The 22767-nt window shown below is 34.2% G+C and overlaps 1 protein-coding gene across 4 annotated transcripts in view; it reads left to right on the forward strand.

Annotated features, from left to right (window-relative positions):
• The window catches only part of KCNH5 (potassium voltage-gated channel subfamily H member 5), a 293800-nt gene that overhangs the window by 23784 nt on the left and 247249 nt on the right, over nucleotides 1-22767 (forward strand). For 3 of the 4 annotated variants that reach the window (XR_014820505.1, XM_021062620.2, XM_084983190.1), the window contains exons 2-4: nucleotides 6875-6998; nucleotides 17880-17986; nucleotides 22347-22475. Coding sequence is in view for 3 of the 4 variants with exons in the window: in XM_021062620.2 (XP_020918279.2) it covers nucleotides 6875-6998; nucleotides 17880-17986; nucleotides 22347-22475 (360 nt within the window). In the remaining variant the exon portion in view is untranslated. Of the gene's footprint in view, nucleotides 1-6874; nucleotides 6999-17879; nucleotides 17987-21614; nucleotides 21720-22346; nucleotides 22476-22767 lie in introns of those variants that run through there. The other variant, XM_021062628.2, reaches the window with a different exon arrangement.

The raw sequence follows: 22767 nt of genomic DNA on the forward strand, positions 1-22767 counted from the left end.
CTAGGAGTGAAATTTCTACTGGAGTAAAATGCTTAGGAGTGAAATTTCTGGGTCATAGTTGAATGTTAATATGAAACTGTTTTCCAAAGTGATCATGCTATTTTATATTCTCTTTAGCCTTTTTAAAAGATTTTCAGTGATTCCACATTTTTGTCAACATTTTTATAATTAGCCTGTACAACCACTCTCGTGTTTGAGCAGTGATTTTGCTTTTCATTTGCCTTTCCCTAAATGGATGATGATGGTGAGCATCTTGTTCTTATGGCCATAGTATATCTTCTTCTGTGAAATGTCTACTTGAGTCTTTTGCCCATTTTGTTAATTGAGTCATTTGCCCTTTGGTAGAGTTTTGGGGCATATTTTGGATAGGAATTCTTTCTTAGGTATCTGCCTTGTGAATCTTTCCTCCCAATCAGTGGATTCCCTTTTCATTTTCTTGATAGTGTTCTTAAATGAGCAGTTGATTTTAAGATGTCTAATTTATTTATCAATACTTTCTTTTATGGTGATTACTATATGTCTTAGAAATTTTTGTCTTCCTCAAATTTGTGAAGATTCTTCATATATTTTCTTTTTAGTTTTCACTTTTGTATTTAGAACCATGACGCATTTTAAGTTATTGTTTTGTGTGTGGTGTGAGGTAAGGGTCATGGTTCAGTTTTTGTTTATATGGATAGCTAGTTGTTTTAGCACAGTTCATTGAAGACTTACCTCTATTCATGAAACTGCCTTGGCACCTTTGCAAAAAATCAGTTGACCATTTATGCAAGGGTCTAATTCTGAATCTGTTTCATTGATCTGTTTGTCCTCACTCCAAATTCATTCCATGTTAATTACCATAGTTGTATATTTCTCCGACTTTGTTCTTCTTTTACAGATTTTATTTTGGGTAATTTATATTTTCACAAAATTAATTTATAGTAATTTATAGTTATTTTGTCAATTACTTCAAAAAAGCCTTTTGGGGAGTTCCCGTCGTGGCACAGTGGTTAATGACTGACTAGCATCCATGCGGATGCAGGTTTGATTCCTGGCCTTGCTCAGTGGGCAAAGGATTCATCGTCACCATGAGCTGTGGTGTAGGTCACAGACGTGGCTCTGATGCTGCATTGCTGTGGTGGTGGCATAGGCCAGAAGCTACAGCTCCAATTTAACCCCTAGCCTGGGAACCTCCAGATGCTGCGAGCGCAGCCCTAAAAAAAAAAAAAAAAAAAAAAAAAAAAAAGTGAAAAAAGCCTTCTGGTATTATCATTGGGGTTGTATTAAATTATAGAGTCATTTACAGAGACCAAATGTCTTAAAATATCCAGTTTTTTGATTTGTGTGGCATAGCTCTCCATTTATTTAGGTATTCTTTTATTTATTTATTTTTTATTTTTTGTGGGTGTTTTTATCTTTTTCTATGGCCACACCCACAGCATATGGACGTTCCCAGGCTAGAGGTCTAATCAGAGCTATAGCTGCCTGCCTACACCACAGCCACAGCAATGTGGCATCCGAGTTGAGTCTGCGACCTACAGCACAGCATATGGCAATGCTCATGGCAACGCTGGATCCTTAACCCACTGAGAGAGGCAGGGATCAAATCCTCAATCTCATGGTTCCTAGTCGGATTCCTTAACCACTGAGCCATGATGGGAACTCCTATTTAGGTATTCTTTAAGCAGTCTTTTTTAGTTTTTACTTTTAGGGGTTTTGCATGTATTTTGCTAAATTTATTCCTGTTTTTAATACTTTTAAATGCTATTATAAGAGAAATTGTCTTTCATTTTCCAATTGTTTTTTAAAAATTTTATTGGAATATAGTTGACTTACAAATTTGTTAATTTTTAATGCTAGTTAATAGAAACAAAATAGACTTCTATGTTGACTTTATAAATTTATATTTTATTTATTAAATTTACTTAATAATTTCAGATGTTCTTTTGAGTATTCCTTAGGATTTCCTGTGTAAACAATCCTGTCATCTGAAAGCAGAAAAAAAATTTACATTTTCCTTTCCATATTTATATCTTTTATATTTTTTCCTAATGGTTTCCCTCCCTCCCTCATTTTCTCCCTTCCTTCTGAAAAGGAAGTTGGACCTCCAAAAAAATGTTGGACCTCCAAAAAAATGTTGAGTGTAAGCGTTGACAGTATATATCATTGAGTTTTTCCTCATCTTAGGGAGAAAATGTTCAAAATTCTAGCTTTAAAAATCTTACCTATCAGTTTTTTAGTAGCTATCTTCTATTGGTTTGAGGAAGTTTTGTTTTACCCTTAGTTTGCTCAGAGATTTTAATCATGAATATAAATTTGTCAAATACTTATTTTCTGTGTCTAGTGAGATATAATCAAATGACTTTTTTCTTTATTCTCTTTATGTGATGAATTGCACTGATTTCATAATGATAAATCAACCTTAGATTCATGAGATAAACGTTACTTGGTTATGATCTATTTTCTTTTTTATATATTGCTGGATTTTATTTGCCAATATTTTCTTCCAGATTTTTGCAACGACAGTCATAAGATCTACCAGTCAGGAATTCTTTTTTTTTTTTCTTTTTTTAACATTGCCAGGAATTCTTTTTTGTTTTTAATAGCCCTTGTCAGATTTTGGTATCATAATAATGCTAACTTGAAAAAACAAGTTAAGAAATGTTTCTGCACCTATTTTCTAAGAGAGTTTGTGTAATATTTGGGTTATGTCTTGTTTAAATATTTGAAAGAATTCAGTGAGCCCATCGCCATTTGGATCTTTAGTTTTCATTAAAAGATATTAGGCTATTCAGATTTTCCATTTCTTTTCGGTCAGTTTTTCTAGTTTTTTTTTTTTTCAAAAATTTTATTTATTTCATCATGGTTTTAAACTTCTTGGCAAAAAATTATTTACGATGTACTTTTATTACCATTTGCTATGTGTAATATAGCCAGTGATGTCTCCTCTTTCATTTTTGATGATGGTAATTTGTATTTTTGTTAAGGTTTACTCTTTGAATATTTTCTATTTTATTTATCTACATTCTGACCTTTATTTATTTCCTCCTACTTAATTTGGGTTTAATAGCTGTTATTTTCTAGTTTCTTCATATAAAAGTTTAGAGAATTGACTTGAAACCTTTCATTAAAAAAAAGAAGTTTAAAATGAAAAATTTCTCCCTAAGCACTGTATGCCATAAACTTTGCTATATTATTTCATTGTTTTCAATTAAAAAAAATCTTCTACTTTTCTTTTGATTTCTTTTTTGACTTAGTGGTTTAGAAATGAATTGGGTGATAGCCAAATAGTATAGATTTTTCTAGGTAATTAAAAAAATTGATTTCTGATGTAATTATTTTGAGGTCAGAAAATATACTCTATGTAATTTCAATATTTTGGAACTTATTTACACTTTTTGTGCCTCAAAGTCAGTTATGTCTTGTGAAATTTCTAAATGCACTGGAAAAGAATGTATATTCTGTAGTGCAGTGTGGGGTGTTCTATAAATGTCAGCTTGAGTTGGTTGATAGTGTTGATGTCATTCCAATATTCTATATCCTCAATTATTTCTTCATGTGGTTGTTCTGTTAGTTAAGTAAGAAGATTAAAATCTCCTATTATTACTGTGAAATTGTCTAATTATCATTCTTTTTATTTTTACTTCATACATTTTGAAGTACTTTTGTTACTTTTATATACATTTGGGAGTAGTATGTCTTCTTAATGAATTGATTCCTTTATTAGTAACTGGCCCTCTTTATTACCCCTTGTCTTTAACTGCTTTATTTTGTATTATTATGGCTACACTTTCATATGCTTAGTATTTGAGTAGTGTATTTTCCTCACACTTTCAACTTGTTTATCTCTTTATACTTAAAATATCTCTCTTAAAACAGTAGACTATTAATTTCTTTTCTTTTTTAAAAAAAACCGTCTGAAATTTCTTTTAATCAGTGTGTTTGTTCCATTTACATAAATATAACACTTGATATAGTTGGATTTAGGGCTACCATCCTATGGTTTATCTTCCACTTGTCCCATCTATTTTTTGTTTTTCCCTTCTTAACTTTTTTGGTGAAGGTTACTATTATTATTATTTTCTTCAACTAAAATACCAGTTGCATTTGTTTTAGTATGATTCTTCTGACAGTGATTTCTCTTAGTTTTATTTCCGAATATATTTATTTAATCTTCAATTTTGACAGATATCTTTGCTCTTTATAAAAAAATCTAAGTTGATAAATATTTTTGTCTCAGTATATAAAAGATGTTATTCCATTGATTTCTGGAGTCTTTTGTTTTTCATGCTTTGTATGCTGTAATTATTAAATCTCTTTCCTACCCAACATACAGCATATATATAGTGTGTCTTTTTTATGACGTTCAAAAATTTTTTTCTTAATTTTTGTTTTTAGCAGTTTACTATCATCTTCCTACTGTGTCTTTCTTTGTGTTTATTTTGCTTGAAGTTTACTAAGCTAAGCTATCTATGTTGCAATTATTAATGTTTTTTGAGAAATTTTATTTATCATGTATTCAGATAATATTTGTACCCTATTCTATGTTTTTTTCAGACTCAACCATATATATTTTATATGATATTGTCCCAGGACATCTTTTCAGTTTTTCTCCTTTTGCTTCAGTTTGCAATAATTTGCCTTGAAATGTATTAAAAATGTGCTTTCGTTTTTAGTATCTGATATATTGTTAAAACTATTAAATGAATTTTTTTATTTCAGAGATTGCATTGCTTATTTCTGTGTTCCGTTTTCAACCTCTCTTTTATTGACTATTTTTTTCTTGATTATTGTTACAGTCTGTTTCTTTGAATGCCTAATCATTTTGAATTGTATACTGGACATAGTGTTGGTACAATGTAGAGATTTTAGATTTCATTATTTTCCTCTAAAGAGTTTATTTTATTTAAGCAGGTAGTTAAATAGTGGTGGGTCACGCTTAATCACAATTTTATCTTTTTCGTGTGTGTGTGTGTGTGTGTGTCTATTTTCTGCATTTTTGATTTTAGCCCCAAGTAACAACCCTTTATTCTGGGACTTGTTTTTTTATTCCTGAAGCAAGGCCTTCTGTGTAGTAAGTGGAAAGCTCAAGGTATTTACCAGCCTTCTCTAACTTGAATAGGACCTGATCAAAATTTGTCCTTGGAAGCTGGTGAAATTTCTCTCTACCTCTTTAGCCTTCTAGTCCTTGTTAGACAAGATGAGTTCCTGCATCCTGGACATGCAGTTTAGATCACAGAATTTGAGATGGATTTATACACAGGTTTATAGCTCCATATTTAAAGAATCTCATCTTCAAGCTGCTTTGGCAGTCCCAAATTGTGACCTTTGACTCTTTAGCCTTTAGGGACTTTCCTACTTGAGCTGTGTTACCCATGAACTGTACAAAATAGGAAGTGCTATCAGGCGAATGGACAGTTAAATGGATATGTCACCCAAGGTATCTTCTTTTTTCAAGGATTTGTCTTTTTCAGTTTCTATCCACTTTTTTTTTTCTTTATACATACCTTCAGTTTATGGAAATGCTGGGCTAAGGGTTGAATTAGAGTTATGGTTGCAGCCTATGCTGAAACTTGTAGCAACATTGGATTCTTAACCCACTGAGGCAGGCCAAAGATTGAATCCATATCCTCACAGAGACAACATTGGGTCCTTAACCTGCAGAGCCACATTGGGAACTCCTAACTTGTAGCTGTTTTAGTGCCTTGAAAATATTTTTTTCCATATGTTGGCCTATGCTTCTTGACATAGCATCTATTCTGAAAAATTATAATTGGTTACATTTTGTTTTTCTTAATATATAAGTTTTTTAGAGTAAAGGGTATATTTTATTGATCTTTATTTTATACCATTGTCTGACTCAGAGTGTTGCTTTTGGCTTAGCACCTACTTAGTAATGAATTGCTTTATTATATGAAGGCTAACTGTGAGTCAGTATTTAAACTTAAAGTCTTCTACTCATAAGTTAATTTCTCTTTCTAGTATACTACTCTGAACATGAATTCAAAGGACATTTTTTTAGGTAGATATTTTGAAGTATAGTATTCCCTTAAAAATTTACTCTTAAAATATTTATTTTAAAAATAATTTTTTATTTTATATTTTAATATTATTTTAATTTAAATTCATTTTAATGTTGACTTATCATCTGATCTACTAAATTGCTAGTTACTGCTTATATTTGTTGGGTTTTAAATCTGGTATATGACAAAATATATTATTCTTTGTATTAATTTTTATACCTAAAGTAAAACCCCTTCTCCATGCAAAATAGACTGGAGATGTTTCTTTTATTTAAAATAATGGTAGTTTCCAAATTCTTTGTAGCATGTGATTGAAAATGATATCTTTGAATAATATTATTTTTGAAAAGGACTTTATTTTAAAATGTTATTTTAAATTAGACTTCTGTAGATCAACCGAATGAACAAAGAATTTATCCTATCATGTCAAAATTACATTAATAGAATTTTTGAAGGAGTCATCCAAATATGCCTCTGTTAAGTTTAATATTCTCAATTTGTGGAGAAGTGACCGTAGCCCTAACCTTAATAAATTAAACTGTTTTTAGGTATAATATTAGAGTATAATAAATTATTAACACTTATTTAACACTAAGTGTACTTTCTTTTTCTAGTGTAGTATTTACTTGAATGCAAAGAATATTGTAAACTGGCTTCTTTTAATGGAGTTTTTAGTTTATATGCAAATCTGTACTCACTGCAGATCATGCTAAACTGAGAAAGTCAATTTCAACAATAGGTTTTATTATTTGTACCATAACAAACCATACTTGCATTTGTCTATTTTTGTGAATTTGTCTTTTTGGTATTTGAAGAAGTACATTGTTAAATGAAGCTAAAAAAACCCTTCCCTTTTCTTCTTTCTTCTTTAGAATCGAGTTTCTTACTGGGAAATGCCCAGATTGTGGATTGGCCTGTAGTTTATAGTAATGATGGTTTTTGCAAACTCTCTGGGTATCATCGAGCTGACGTCATGCAGAAAAGTAGCACATGCAGGTAGGTAACAGAACAGCTCAGGAATATTTTCTGAAGTTTAACTAAATGTTGAATGTTATTAAAGGCTTAGACTTACTTAGACTTGCTGTGATATCATGATTTGTAATAAGAAATATACATTTGTTTTCCTCCCAGTTCCTGGCACAGAGATCCCCAAACCCTTGGATTTTCTTGTGATGTGTTATGTTGATGAGATGGCTTTGAAAGCCTAAGGATAACCTAAGGATATGTTTAGATACTGGGGGAACCAACCGTACAATTAGTTCTACACCCTCTTCCCAACCTCCTAGAGGGGGGCTAGAAGGCTAATCAAGATCAATGGGCAGTGATCTAATTAATTATGACTGTGTAATGAAGCCTCCATAAAAATTTAAAGTACAGGGTTCAGAGACCTTTCAGTTCAGGCAGCATTTGGAAGTGCTGGGATAGTGGCGTGGACATGGAGCTTCGAGTTCTTTCCCCATACCTTCCCTTATGTATCTCTTCCATCTGGCTGCTTCTGAGTTACACCCTTTTACAATAAACTAGTAATCTAATAAGTAAAGTATTTCTCTGAGCTCTTTGAGTCATTATAGCAAATTATTTGAACCAAATGAAAACTTGTGGGAATCTCTTATTTATAGCTGGTAGTCCAAAGTACATAACAACCTGTGCTTGTAAGTGGTGTCTGAAGTCTCAGGAGTGTGTCATGGGAACTTCCAGTCTATTTTAGGTGTATCAGAAGCACAGGAAACAATCTAAGCTTATGACCGGTGTCTAAAGTCTTGTAGGATTTAACCTGTGGAATCTGATGCCATCTCCAGGTAGATAGTGTCAGAATTGAGTTGACTCATAGAGCACCTAGCTGGTGTCCCTAGAATTGTTTGATGTTTGTGTAGGGAAACTGGCCCCCTGCTCCCCTGCCATTGGAACTGGTACCAGAACCTATTGACTCACATACAAAACTATAGGGAAAAGTTATAGTAGAAAATTAAAAAGACTAAATTGTCAATAGAAACATATAGTCTAAGAGCCACTGGTGAGAACTTTTGCAAAGAGAAATATTTTTGCATAGTGATGCATTTTTTAAATTCATTCAATAAATGTATTTTTTTTTTGATCACTCTCTGTGAGCCAGGAACTATTCTTGGTGCCAAGTAATCAAAGAATCATCCTATATTGGAGGATCATTGATGTCATCAGAATTTCTTGAGTTGCTAAAACTATCTTGAGCAAAGTAGGGGCAACAACCCCTAACCAAGTAGGACTTTTTTTTGAACATTTAAAAGAAATCAAATTAAAATTCTTTCATTCTGTGTAAATACTTTGTCATGTTGGTACATTTTACCATTGCTATTTTGTTTGACTTATGTAAAAGAGAATCTGGCATTTATATTATTTATAACAATTCTTTTAAAACATGCCATATCTGTGAGCTTAAAGAGAGCATTACCAAAAAAGATCATAAAAAAGAAAAGGAAACTCTATATAAAGAACCAATTTAGAACTGAAAACTTTTCATAATATTTCAGTAAGGCCAGATGGGATGTATTTTCCTTGGGTTAATTTTTCGTTAAAGCTCACACTTAACTGAATACCAAAGTCATGTTATTTTAGAACTACAAGGGATCTGAATTATTTTCTATTCTTTATTTTTCAGAGGAAAAAACTGAGGTAGAATTAGGTTAAAGAATTTGCCTAGGGAAACAGGTGATTGATTTATCTTTTTTCAACCTATTTCTGCTGAGAAACATTTTATACACACACACACACACACACACACACACACACACACACGCACATACATACATACATATATATATTCTTCATCTTCATGGAGGGCAGTAATTTCATCTTATACCAGTGAGTTTAAACCTGACTGTACATAGGCATCGCTTAGAGAGGTTTTGCAAAACATAAATTCTCTGACCTCACCTTAAACTTATTGCATCAGAATCACCCTAGGTAGGTAGTTGGGGGCAGGAATCAGTTCTTTTAAGTAGCAGCTTAGATGATTCTGATGCTTAGCTAGGTTTGAGAAAACTGCTCAAACATCCTCTTCCTCCAGTGATCCTCATTTTCTTTCTCCCATGCCCACATTTAGTCTTCACTTTGAGGTCTGAAATTGAAAAATGAGAATGATGAATCTCCCTTTGGTAATACTGATATTTCTTGTGCCTCTTTATCTTCTGGGTAGATGTTGGCTCTTAGACCAGCACTGTCACTGAGATGTCTGTTCTGAGTTGTGGGTGGTTAAGATTTGTATTGAGTGTTTCTGCTCCCATCTGTCTTAGCAAGGTCTAGGTTAGGTAAAGGTCAGTTTTATGGCAGACCTCACCTGTGGATCGGGCTCTGTAGAAAATTCCAGGATATGTAGATGCTTCTCCCATATCCATTTCCTCTTCATAGACTGTGGATGTCCCATCATTATACCAGGTCTATTTCAGGTTACTATCTTCTACCTGAAGTTGTGATTCCCTCAACTAGAGATATCCCGCCCCTCGCCCCTTGACGTCCCATAGTTCATCATCATCTAGCCTTAAACTAGTTTTTCTTATCCCTTGGGTTTTCATTGCTGTTGTCTTTGTTGTCATTTTTCAAACGTATTGCTCTTCATAGTTGGATATATTGTAAAATCCTGCTCCCATCTCTTCATATTTCTCATATATTTGCCCCATACCCCAGCCTCTTCTCTTTGGCATGTGCAATTTTTCCTATAAAAGGCACATTAAAAAATACAGGCATGTTGTAGTTGTAATTTTATCCCCTTAAAGAGTTATTTTTCCCTCCTACCACTAGTGCTTGATTATAAATTCCTTGAGGGTAAGGATTCCACCTGTTCCCTTTTGTGTGCACTACAGGATACAGCATTTTATGTCACTGTTTGTTGAATTGTTTGGCTTGTTTTGCGATAAATTCTAACCTAGGTCTCCCCTGTTTCTGTATAACATGCTTTTATTTATTGTATTTCATTCCAAGTGTGATGATATTTGAGGTGGGTGAGAGAACAGAGAGCTTTGGACTATGTTATACCTTTTCATTGTGGGAAGAAGTATGCAAATTTCCCCTCAACTCTTCTTCACTATTATTAGAGACAGTATTTTCAAAACAATAATATTTAAAAAATTATTGAAGTATATATAGTTGATTTACAATATTGGTTTTAGGTATCCAACATAGTGATTTGAAATTTTTATAGATTATTCTCCATTTAAAGTTCTTATAAAATATTGGCTATATTCCCTGTGCTATACAATATATCCTTGTAACTTATTTTACACATGGTACTTTGTACCTATTAATCTTCTATCCTTATCCTGCCCCTCCCCTCTTCTCTCTCCCTGCTGGTATCCACTAGGTAAAAGTAACAATAGTCTTATCACAAAAAATTATATTGATTGTACAAAGTATCCAGTGTGTTCTGCTAATCTAAAAATGTCAAGCAGTTGAATGTCTTCACAGAGCAATGAAGACTAGGATCTGATATATGAGTAAATGTTTGAGCCCTATCAGGTTTTCTTAAGGAAAAAATTATTTTTTTGTTTATTTTTTTATTTTATGGCTATACCCCTGGCATATGGAATTTCCTGGGCCAGGGATTGAATCTGAGCCACAGCTGTGACCTATGCCACAGCCGAGACAATGCCAGGTTCTTACCCTCTGTACCATAGTGGAAACTCCCCTAGTTTATTTTAATGCACTCCCATTTCCAACTTCCACATAGCTTTTGAAAATTAAACTACACCCATTTTAGTTTTAGTGCAGCACTTTTTAGAAGAATGAAGACCTGGAAATAATCAAAATGCTCAGTAGTAGATTTATTGAAAAATATTATGGCAAAGGCCTAACCTCCTAAGTCATATGTTAGAAGAATAGTGACACTGAAAGAAGCTTAGTATATTACTAAGTAAAAGAAAAAAAATCAACCAACCAACCAACTAAACAAACAAAAAAATTAAAGATAGTGTCTGAATTATGTGATTCAGTTTTTTTTTGCATATAGTTGTTTTCAGTTTCTTGTATAAATCTATAAAGCCTTAGAATAAGATGCAGAAGGAAACAGGGAAAAGAAGAAAATTACATACATATTTAGAAATACATTGTTAAAGCTAAATGTTATTTTACAGTTTTGGAATCATTAAATTCCAATCAAATATAGAGATAAATAATTTGATATTGAGGATAACCTTGTAAACAAATCAAAGAATTTTACTGATTTTAATGATGACAAGTTTTAGAATATAACAAAATAAGAAACTATAATTAGTATCAATATGTGAGGAAAAATATGAATACTTTATGTGCTGAAAAGGAGAATCTTTATATACCATTTACATTAGGTGGAATAAAATCAATAGGATTACAGACGTAATTGCAGTAAAGATTACATGTCCTATTTTAAAATATTCAAATATGAATTGTTTTACAGGAAAATGATAGATATTAATTTGTGATTTTACAATATCAAGAGGCTAAGATTAACTTTTGTTTCCTTCTTTGTCTCTCCCAGCCCTTCTCCCACTAGACCAGGTGCATAGAATTGAATTAAATATACTCCTCAGTTTACTCCAGATATCACTGTGATCTCTCTGGGCAAAGTTTCTATTTTATTTGTTGTATTTCTTCTGCGTTTATTTTTTCCCCTTTGTTCCATCCCCCTTCATCTTCCATAATTATTCATTTTAGCACGTCTATAGTATGTCTTTTTAATCTGTTTCCCATTTGTTCAATAAGTATGTGTATTCTTGAAATGATGTTTCTTTGTATTTTTAAGCCCTATGTAATTCGTACAGTGCAGTAAGATATAGAGTTTCTACTCTTTTCACCTAAGTTTATATTATTGAGAATTTTTTTACATTGCAATATCATAATCTATTTCATCAGGTCTGTCCATTTTGTTTTATTCCAGTGTCTTCAGAGCCTTCATATTATTTATGCATTTTTCTAGCCTAGAACTGCAACTTCTAATATTTTGCTACCTCCAACCACTTGGAGGTAAACATCCTCACACACATCTTTGTGTGTCCTTGTGTGAGAAGTTGTCTGTCTCTATGCCCAGAAATAGGATTGCTGGATGGTAGAATATATGCAGAAATTGTAGGGAGTTCCTGTCGTGGTGCAGTGGTTAACGAATCTGACTAGGAACCATGAGGTTGCGGGTTTGGTCCCTGCCCTTGCTCAGTGGGTTAAGGATCCGGCGTTGCCGTGAGCTGTGGTGTAGGTTGCAGACGCAGCTTGGATCCTGCGTTGCTGTGGCTCTGGTGTAGGCCGGTGGCTACAGCTCCGATTGGACCCCTAGCCTGGGAACCTCCATATGCCGCTGGAGTGGCCCAAGAAATAGCAAAAAAAAAAAAAAAAAAAAGAAATTGTAAATTAACCATTGTCAGATTGCTGTCCAGTATGGCCTTCTCTTTCCACTCTTAGCAGCCATGAGGGAGGATTATGGATTTCCTACATCCTTGCACTTTATAATAGTAGCTAAATTTTTATTAAAAAAATCTGATGTGTGCTATGTTCTGTCCCTTTTGCTTTAGCAAAATTTTCAAAAAATACTCTTTTGAAATTTCAGGATTCCTAGAAATTTCAAATGTAGGTTTGTTTTATTGTCTAATAATTATATTTTCAAGATTTTGGACTGTTGCTCTTTGCTGAAGGATGCAAAATGTATTGTATGTATAAAAGACATCATTTGCAGCTTTTGGAAGAATGACATTTAAAAACGTGATCTTATCACATGACCTGTAGAAAGCCATGACATTTGAGACATAACTGTTATAACTTAGGTAAAAACCACTTTAGCCTTTTCCCTTTGATTAACCTGAACCTTTTAAAAGCCATTCTGCTTTTTTTCAAAATTAATTTTTGTTATTTGTTTTTGTTTCTTAATGCAGTGGGCAAGAAGAGCAATCATATAGGTAGAGAAGGTTCGAATAGATAGATGGCTTAAAATACGTTTTTTTTTTTTTTTTTTTTTTCTGGAAGGGCCATTAATAATCCTTAACCAAGCTATCAGAATAGACAGTGAAGCTGAGATACTAAGAGACACTTTATTGGATGTCTTGATAGGCAGTTTTCTTAACACCAGGTTATCTCAGTCAACCAGAGAGCATTCCACGTGGTGAATGTCAGCCTGGTTCCATGTGGTTGAGGACTCTGCTTCTCACGGAGGTGGTGGCACTGAGGGTGTCGGATGGCAGAGGAGCATCAGCGATGTCACACACCCAAGTTTGGAGATGTCCAGATCTATTCTGAGTTCCCCTTAATTATATGTCATGGATCTACCATTTATACTCTATCTAAATCCTTTTAAGCTCATATAAATTAATGGGTTGTGAAACGTTTTGTTTATCCACTATATAAGTTATGTAATGCTTTGATTTATTATTAGCTCTTTCAGATTTTGAAAGCTTTCTTATCTGTTTCTAAATTTTCCTCCTCACTCTCTTTCATGCTTCTTATTTTTTGATCCTTTGATTGCAGACGTCAGCCCATCTCCCGTTAACTTTTGCGATGATTTTAGTCTTGAGCTGATTCTGAGCTATGGACCACATATTATTAAGTCAATCTGTGTGGCTTCTGTGATGAAGCATTTACTGGGCTGCGGACTGTGGCCTATGCCTACACATAATATTATTCTTCACTTGTGGTGACTGAATGTTTGTGTGTTTAGTACAGGAATGTTTTTGGCCATTAGCAGATTAGGACAGATTGGTAGCACTCGTGAATAGGTTATATACTTTTTTGGTTTGTAAGTTTCCTTTCTCCCTTGGAAGTCTGTCTACGTTACAGCCACCCTTACTGTTAGGTATCACAGTGATGCTTGTTTGTGAGATTCTGATAGCAGAACAAGGTATCTAATAATAAGTAGATATGGCTATAAGCCAAAGCCACCTGTCCCTGTAATTTTCCTAGGGTAGGACCTACGTGAAAGATGTCCTGCCAGATACTTAGGCAAGATGCATATGGCCCAAGCCAGGCCTCAGGGAATCTCTCTTACCCCCAAGATCAAATCTTCCCACAAGTTAGTTTTGGGGCAAAACAAGTGGCCAGATTATCCAAGAGCTTATGCTTCAGCCTCAAGGGCTCACAGAAAAAGAAGACACAAAGAATAATGTCTGTATCCCCTTAAGACACAGTGACCCTGCCTGTTAGCAAGCATGGCCCAGCCCTTGCCCTAGAATTGAGGAGGAGCAAGGGAGTGGGGTGGGGGTGGAGGGGCCTTCTAACCCCACCCATAAGAAGCAGTCCAGTAATAAGTCAGCTGTTGTACAGCACATATAATTTTCAACTTCATGTGCATTATGCTTTGAATCTTCCCCTCTGGGTTATATTAACATTATCATCATTTTACTGATGAGGAAACTAAGAGTCAGAGATGTTATGTGACTTGCCCATGAATTAAGCAGTTTGTAAGTGGTCCTCTTATATCACGGCTGCTCCATATTATAAAAGGGATAGATTGCTTCTGTGGATTTCATTTTATTTCCTTTCCAATAAGACAACTGAGGTTGTAGAAGCCATTTAAATTACTGAAGGGGAGCTTGGCGACCTAAGACAGTAATTTGAAATTCTGTAATTTAAAAAATGTTCCCATTGTATATTCCTGCAGGCTTTTCAATAAGAGACGGAAACTGTGTAAAATTATTATACAGATACGTAGCTTCTAAAGCCTGATGATTATCATTTCTAAATCTTGGTTCCCTTCAAATTCCCTTAACCTTTCAAAGACCGCATTGAGCTTCATGAATCCAGAGTCAGGCTACAGGAAGCCTCAGTAAAGACATTCAACACATACACATAAAAAAAAACTGAGCAAATAAGCATATGTGCCATATGCATAGAATATGCAGAAGAATTGACTTAGTATGGTTTGGGCAACTTTGGGTGGAAATACTTTCATAGTGTGAATTAACTTCCAGATGCTTGCTTTAGATAATACATTTTAGACATTCTTTATAGCTCATTTTGAAATATCTTTTATTATTTAACTGCTGCATTTTACCACTTCTAATATGTGTTCTGTCACTGGAAATATGTGGTTTAATAAACTAAGGTAAAAATATGGATAAAATATGGTAAAAATATGTAAGAAATAAAAGATCATTTTTGAATATGTATCCAGAGTGTAATAATCCAAGATTTTTTTCTTAAAATGCTCTTATTTTCTTAGGATAGACTATTTTAGCATTGGGAGGGCAAAGGAAGAATTTACAGAATTTTCAGTGTTTATTTGAAAAATTGCTTTTTTTTGGCCATCTCTTCAGAATGTTAATAGAATCAGACATGTGTTGTATTTCTTTTTAAGTAGTATAATTCAGTTCCCAACACAGTGTGTTTTCTTTCTTTTTTTTTTTGATTTGAGTTGTAACTTACTTTTTAATCCTCTTAGAGTTAATTTTCACCATTTCAATCCTAGCTGCTTGTTATAGTATAGATACATTATTTTTTACGTTTTTCTGTTGTCAGTTGTGAATATTATGTTTTGGTTTATTGAACCACAGAAATCGGACATTTAGTAATAGGAGTAAAATGCTTTTTCTTTAAGACCACAAACACTTAGTTTAATTGTTTTATCTTATTTTTTGTGTTTTAATGTTTTCTCTTTATTAAAGTCTTTGCATTAAAAATAATATTGAGTAAAAAACTTCACCTGTCTGTAAAAAATACTAACAATCTTAATCTAGTGTTTATTTTTGAGTGAGGGAGGGAGAGTGACTTTGATGAATTCTAATTTAATTATAATCACCTCAGGAGATTTTGTAAAATTCACGTGAGCTGAAATTCAGGCTTTAATAGAAACAGTGAGTTTTCAATGCCCTCTGAAGCCTCATGTATTAGTCTGGCTGTAAGATTATGGAATTAAAGTCTGTCTTTCTCTTCCTTATTTTGGTATTATAATGACAATTAAAAATTTCTTTATTATAAAAGATAGAAATATGGTAATTGAAAATGCAGGCTGTAGATTTGTCAGTCTTTGATTGGCTTTATCTACTTTCTTTTAGTTTCTGGAATTCTAGTTATTTAGGTTAGTATTAACATAAGATGGGTTCATTACTCTGTAATATCTAGTTGTGATGTGGCATTACTGTTGAATCCTGCTGGTTTTGCTGGATCTTGGTAACAAACTATGCTTTCCCCATTGTAAATTTTCATTTAGGAGCAGATTTCTCATGAGGATGGTGAATCTTCAAGGGCTTTCATTTGGATGCATGTCTTTCAAGACTCTGTACCTAATTTTGTTTTATAATTTTGTATTCATTTCCTTAAAGAGGGTCCCTAAAATTGTACACACTTCATTTCCCACCACACTTAAATTTAACTCTGGCCAAATAAGCTAATTTATTGAAAACTGAAATAAAAGCAATCACAAAGATACACTTGAATCAAAAATTTAGTTAAGTGCCACATTTTTTTTTTTTCCTGGTGGAGGAGATGGTCTGGACAATTATAGCAACAAATAGAACTAGGTATCTAAAACCAGGTGCATATATAAGGATCTTGTTTTTATATCCATTTAGCCAGTCTATGACTTTTGGTTGGGGCGTTTAGTCCATTAACATTTAAGGTAATTATTGATATGTATGTTCTTATTGCCATTTTATTAATTGCTTTGGATTTGTTTTTGTTGCTCTTTTTTTCTTCCCTTCTTCTCTTGTTCTCTCCTCTTCTGGTTTGATGACTATCTGTAGTGTTGTATTTGAGTTGATTTTTCTTATTTGTTTGTGTACCAATTGTAGATTTTTGGTTTGCAGTTATTCTGAAGTTTTGATATAAGAGACTGTATATATGAGATTGTTTTAAGTTGTTGGTCTCTTAACTGCAAATGCATCTCCAGTGTCCTGCATTTTACCCTCCTCTTCTTATGATTTCTGATTTTGGTGGGATAATTGTGCATGGATGATTTCATATCTTTACTGTATATATACCTTTACTGGTGAGCCTTGTCATTTGTGGTATTTTTGTTTCCTGTTGCTGCTTTTTCTTTTCTGCCTAGAGAAGTTCCTTTAGTATTTGTCGGAAAGCTGGTTTAGTGTTGTTGAATTCTCTTAGCTTTTGCTCATCTGTGAAGATTTTGATTTCTCCTTCAAATCTGAATGAGAGCCTTGCTGGGTAAAATAATCTTGGTTGGAGGTTTTTTCCTTTCATCACGTTAAGTATATCATGCCACTCCCTTCTGGCCTGCAGAATTTCTGCTGAAAAATCTGTCAATAACCTTATCGGAGTTCCCTTGTATGTTATTTGTTTCTTTTCCCTAGCTGCTTTCAAGATTTTCTCTTTGTCTTTAATTTTGGTCAGTTTGATTAATATGTGTCTCAGGGTGTTTATTTTATATGGTACTCATTGTACTTCTTGTATTTGAGTGAGTGGTTCCTTTCTCATGTTAGGGAAGTATATGTATAATGTAGAGTCTTCGTTTGTCTTTGTAGTATGGGAGTATAAAACAAACCCATGAAAGCTGAAACCATGTAATATGATCTTAATACTCAATGGAAAAATTAAGATTGTTCTGTGACCTTTAGTGATGTTTGTGAAACATTAAAAAAAATCTTACTCTTGGTTCTACATGCAGGGAAATGAAAATAATAGTAAAACATTTATTTAGTACACTGGGATCTAGAACATTAGAAACATTGAGATTAAAGTGTTTCATTATTTTTTTTTAGATGCACCTTTGGTATGTGGAAGTTCCCTGGCTAGGGATAAAACTCAAGCCACAGCAATGACAACACAGAATCCTTAACCACTAGGCCACCAGGGAACTCCTAAATTATTTGATTTCTTTGTAAAAAGCTATCATGGGTCATTTGAACAAAACTTACATTCTTGTAATCTAACTTATGAAGAGAGCATTTTAAAGAGCAATACAAAACTCAAATGGACTCTTTTTTTTTTTTCTTCCAGTTTTATGTATGGAGAATTGACTGACAAGAAAACCATTGAGAAAGTCAGGCAGACTTTTGACAACTACGAGTCAAACTGCTTTGAAGTTCTTTTGTATAAGAAAAACAGTAGGTATTTAAATTATCCATAAGACGTGTTAACACTTTATTACTATTATGTCTTTAAATGATAGTTAAGCTATAGTGTAGAAAATATGTAAAACTTTTATTGTTTCTCTTGGCACCAGGTATGATAAAATTAGCAAAATTAATACCTATGAAAAGCAACCTTTTGAGGAATGAAAGAAAACTACAATGCATTTTAGTGTGATTTTTTGTGCGTGTGGCAGGTGGCAAAATGTTTTGTGATTAATACCCATGGTAAAGATCCTATCATTATGTAACAACAACTAGAAATGACAGAAATTCATCTCTTCTTATGGTTAAAAGGAAAGATTGTTTTCAGTGGGTATGTGTGATTACCTTTTTACACATACACAGATGACTTGTGAATGTATGGTATCTACCTGAGGTGCTTCTTTACCAACATGGCCTTTTGTTAGACTGTTTCATGTGGAAGACTAGCAGAAATAGTTGTTACTTTCAGAACAGGCCATTCACCTCTGTGTTGACTAAAGTGTGCTGTTCTCTGTGATAGGATTTGTGAGTGGTCACTTGTCTGTTATATAATCATGTTAGACCTCATGGGTCTTGTGTAATTATGTGAGAGTCTGAGAAAACTCACCACTGGGGTTTGGAAGAAAAAAAACAATCAAATAAAAAACCAGCCAGTACACTCATCAACCAAATCTCCTAATTTGTTTTCTTTGAATAGTCATTTACTTAGTTTCTTTCTTTCTGCATTCCCCAAATGGAGATTTTTTTTTTTTAATGAATAGTAACTACTTGAGTCACCTTATTTAGTGTTAATGATAAATGATAGCAAAGCCAATCATTATTTTTAGTGGAACTTGATGGTTACTTAATTCTTCCCCAGTTTAGGAGCATTTTAGCTTCAACAGAAAACACTTGTACCATGTTTAATTCTGGTTAGACTGTGTGGAGCATGATTAATTTATGCTCTCCATTGTACCTTAAACATTTGTTTTCTATGGAATATTTAGAGTCAAATTTAGGTTTCTCTTTTTGTTAATAGACCATCATAGGGATAATAACAAGCATAGGCATTGCTTCACAGTAGTGAACCTGGTAATGGTAATATTAATTTTCAGTGGTTTTATTTAAGGTATATCTTATCTTTCATTTTATAATCAAGGCTCAAAAGGTATTTCTCTTTGACATCATACCCAAATGTCCGTTGGCTTGTCAACTAGAAAACAATGCATTCTGAATGATCAGCTCTGTCCTCTACAAGAGAAAAGCCAGGCTCCAGGTGCTTTCTGGATCTTTTTCACCGGGTCTAAATATATATTGATAATTTGTAGTAAACTCGTATGGCAACACTCCCTTTCATTTTCATATAGGGTTGTTATCTCTCTAATAACTTAGATATGTGCCTTAAGTTTAGCAAATCATTTAGTAATATTCCGTATTATTAAGATCATTTCACCTTGGAATTTAAGCAGAATAAACGTTATCTTTTTTCTGACTTTGAAGCTTCTAAGCCAAGTGTATGGTTTCTGATTTTCTCAAAAATACCTATGTGGAAAGTTTGTTTTGTTTATATCCTTAAAATCATGTTGGCAATAACTCGAATTTTTCATTTCCAAAAGTTTCCCTCCAAGGTAGTTTAGATGGTTTGCTCTATTTTAATGGCTTCAAATAATTATCTGGCCTTTGTACAGGCCAGTCTATTTCTTTTCAGATAAACATCTATACATGTAGCTGTCTGCTTTGAGACAGTACGAATTATAGCTCATAGCACTACAGATGCAAATCCTTGTCTCTTCTGGATAGTATCTGCATTGAGCTTTTTTCTTGAATATGAAGGATAGATGCAATTCATGTATTATAATGGAGTTCTGTTATACCTAAAAGCCACTTTAAAAGATCTTGTAAATAGCTAAAGGCTTTTGAACATCAACTGACACAAGTGTGTTTGCACAACATTTCTTTCCTTTTTTTTTTTTGCTTTTTAGGGCTGCATCTGCAGCATATGGAAGTTCCCAGGCTAGGGGTCAAATCGGAGCTGCAGCTCCCAGCCTATGCCACAGCCACAGCAATGTGAGATCCGAGCTGTGTCTGTGACCTATGCCACAGCTCACAGCAATACCGGATCCTTAACCCACTGAGTGAGACCAGGGATTGAATTTGCATCCTTATGGATACTAGTTGGGTTCGTAACTGCTGAGCCACAATGGGAACAACTGTGGAACATTTTTTAACATTAGAAAATTTTACATGTCTGTAGAAAACTGTTTGGCGGCCTGAATGCCTAGTACTCCCAACACTTCCATTAAATAATTAGGCTGAACACCATTTGCAAGTGGGGAGATTGAGATACCTGATTTAATATGTATTATGATTGATGTTTCAGTTTGCAGCCCCTATTCTTTAGGCCCATTGTTCTGATTAACCCTGGGCTGCTTCTGCTATTGAGAGACAGCAAGGCTCTGGGATGATGATTTAAAATTGGTCTGTTTCCACAAGGGCAGAACTGCAGTCCCTCCCAGGAATCAATACCAGGCCACTGTCTCGACTTTCTAGCAGCCATGGTCCTTTCTGTTTAGCCCTCCCAGGCTTTCTATTCCCTTGAAACCCAAAGCCAGAATATGGACATTTTATCAGCCACTCAGCAAACACTCAGCCAGCTTGGAAGAAGTGTGACCCTGTGGGCTCAACCTGAAAAAAGTATACCGTGCTATCCGAAAGCAATTTTAAAAACAGCCCTGACTCTATGCCAAACTTTGAAAAGTTGCTGTTTTCATAGGAAGGTATGAATGGTAACATCATCTCTTTCTGTTCAGCTTTCTAACAGACCTTGGAAAATGACTTATTTTTAATGCCCTTTTCTCTCTGTTGATGACTCTGCTGCCTCAAGCTCACTGTGTTGGAACAGTCACAGGCCATGTATCTGCTAGCGTCTGGGTCTGGTGATTTGTCAAACTGTGCACATCACTCACAGTTCCTGGACACGCTGTGTAAAATAAGAAGCAGAAAACAAAGAAGAGCCTTTCTGGTAGATGGTGTGATTGTTTTTGAGTCCCTGTCTCATCCTGTAATCATTTTGGAAAAGGCCATGTCCTTCCATAAGCCCCCTGGGGTTGCAAAGGACCTGGTTGTCAGAACTGAATATTTATAGAAATCTCTTCTCTCAAATTCTCTGACTTGTAGTACTCAGTAGTTAAGTCACCTATTCTTGTGTAAGTAGAAAATTTTCCTTTGTAGTGACATTATTACCTGACAATTTTTGGCTGCAGGTATGGAGGTGCTTCTTATTGGTTTTCATTGGAAGTCACTAACAGGCTAATTCTCACCAAGAGACCATTAACAGCTGCACATTTCATTCCCCAAATCTCAAACCTGACAAAAGGCTCTATGTCTTTAAGATAGAATATTTGGAGAGGCTTTACTGCACTGTGGGCTTCAAAACTCTATAATGGAAAATGTGTCTTTTTGATACTAAAAGAATACTCCCTCTCTCTTTTTTTTTAAATCATTTAATGGGTAATTACTCCTTTGAAGGCATTTCTTGTGTCTTCAAATATTTGTTATTTGACATCATGCCAGTTCCTAATTTTTCTACACCCTAACTAAGCCTTGAATGCTTTGCAACTGTATCCTCTGGCATCTGCAGGAGCCAGTGTTTGAAGAACATGGTGACAGAATGCAGCCTCATGCTTTGAATGAGGGAAGTTGGAAGCAGTGTGTCGTGAAGATCCCTGAGGCTTTCAAGGGCTGGGTACATTTTTTTTTTCTTTAACACTGCCTTAAAGTCCTCCGGTATAGTTCCGTGTATGCCAGGCTTCTAGTGTTGCTGACACCCTGTCTTTCTGATGTGGAGATGCTGTCAGAGCCACAGCATTATCCTCTAAGTCTGTCTGACCAATGAGAATGCCTGGAATTTCTAATGTTCCTCCAGGAGGAACACTTCTCAGAGCATCAGGCATGGATGTTGAAGTTGACTGGAAACACCTCTCAAAGTCATTAGGAAAAGCACTTAGACATGCTCATACTTGGCAAGACTCTGGAGAGGAGTGGGTGAGAGCAGCAGTGATGTAGGGACCCAGACCTAAAGGTGATCCTGACATTGGTTAAACAGCGAGACTGTCCTTATGCTACTATGTTGTGAACTGATGCCCTGTGCTTTACTTTGAAATTTTGACATTTGGGGCTAAAAAATGTTTATTAATTTTTGAGCAATTGGGAGTTGATATAAAATTAAAGGTTTTTTGATTTCTTTCAGCAATTAAAATACTATTGTTTTGGTGCTGATTCCTGGCATAGCAGTTGGTGGCTGAAGTAAGAGGGGAAGCAGGGGACAAAATCATTGTGGTAGCTTTGTCAGACCCTGTTGTCTCTTTTACAGGAACCCCTGTTTGGTTTTATATGCAGATTGCACCAATAAGAAATGAACATGAAAAAGTGGTTTTGTTCCTATGCACTTTCAAGGATATTACGTTGTTTAAACAGACAATAGAGGATGATTCAACAAAAGGTAATTTTCAAAGGAATTACCACATTTAAGAAGTAGCCTGTTTTTAAATGTACTATTAATAATAATCTACTGATTGAACTAGAAAACAAAATTTTACTATTTGACTCTTCTTTTGCTTTATATTCATTCTAGTACTTGTTCAGAATCAGTTTTATTCAATCATGTTGATTGAATGGAAGTATAACATTGAAATATTCCTTGGTTGACTTAAATTATAATAATTTATTATAATGGAGAAATAATTGGGGAATTAAGGTATAAGGAAGAAATTTTTTAGAGCATTATTATTTTT

This window comes from Sus scrofa, chromosome 1 (assembly GCF_054392235.1).
Source record: "Sus scrofa isolate SSC_HxYL_T2T_F1_AM1 chromosome 1, Sscrofa_HxYL_maternal_Yorkshire_Landrace_v2.0, whole genome shotgun sequence".
Taxonomy (NCBI): Eukaryota; Metazoa; Chordata; class Mammalia; order Artiodactyla; family Suidae; genus Sus; species Sus scrofa.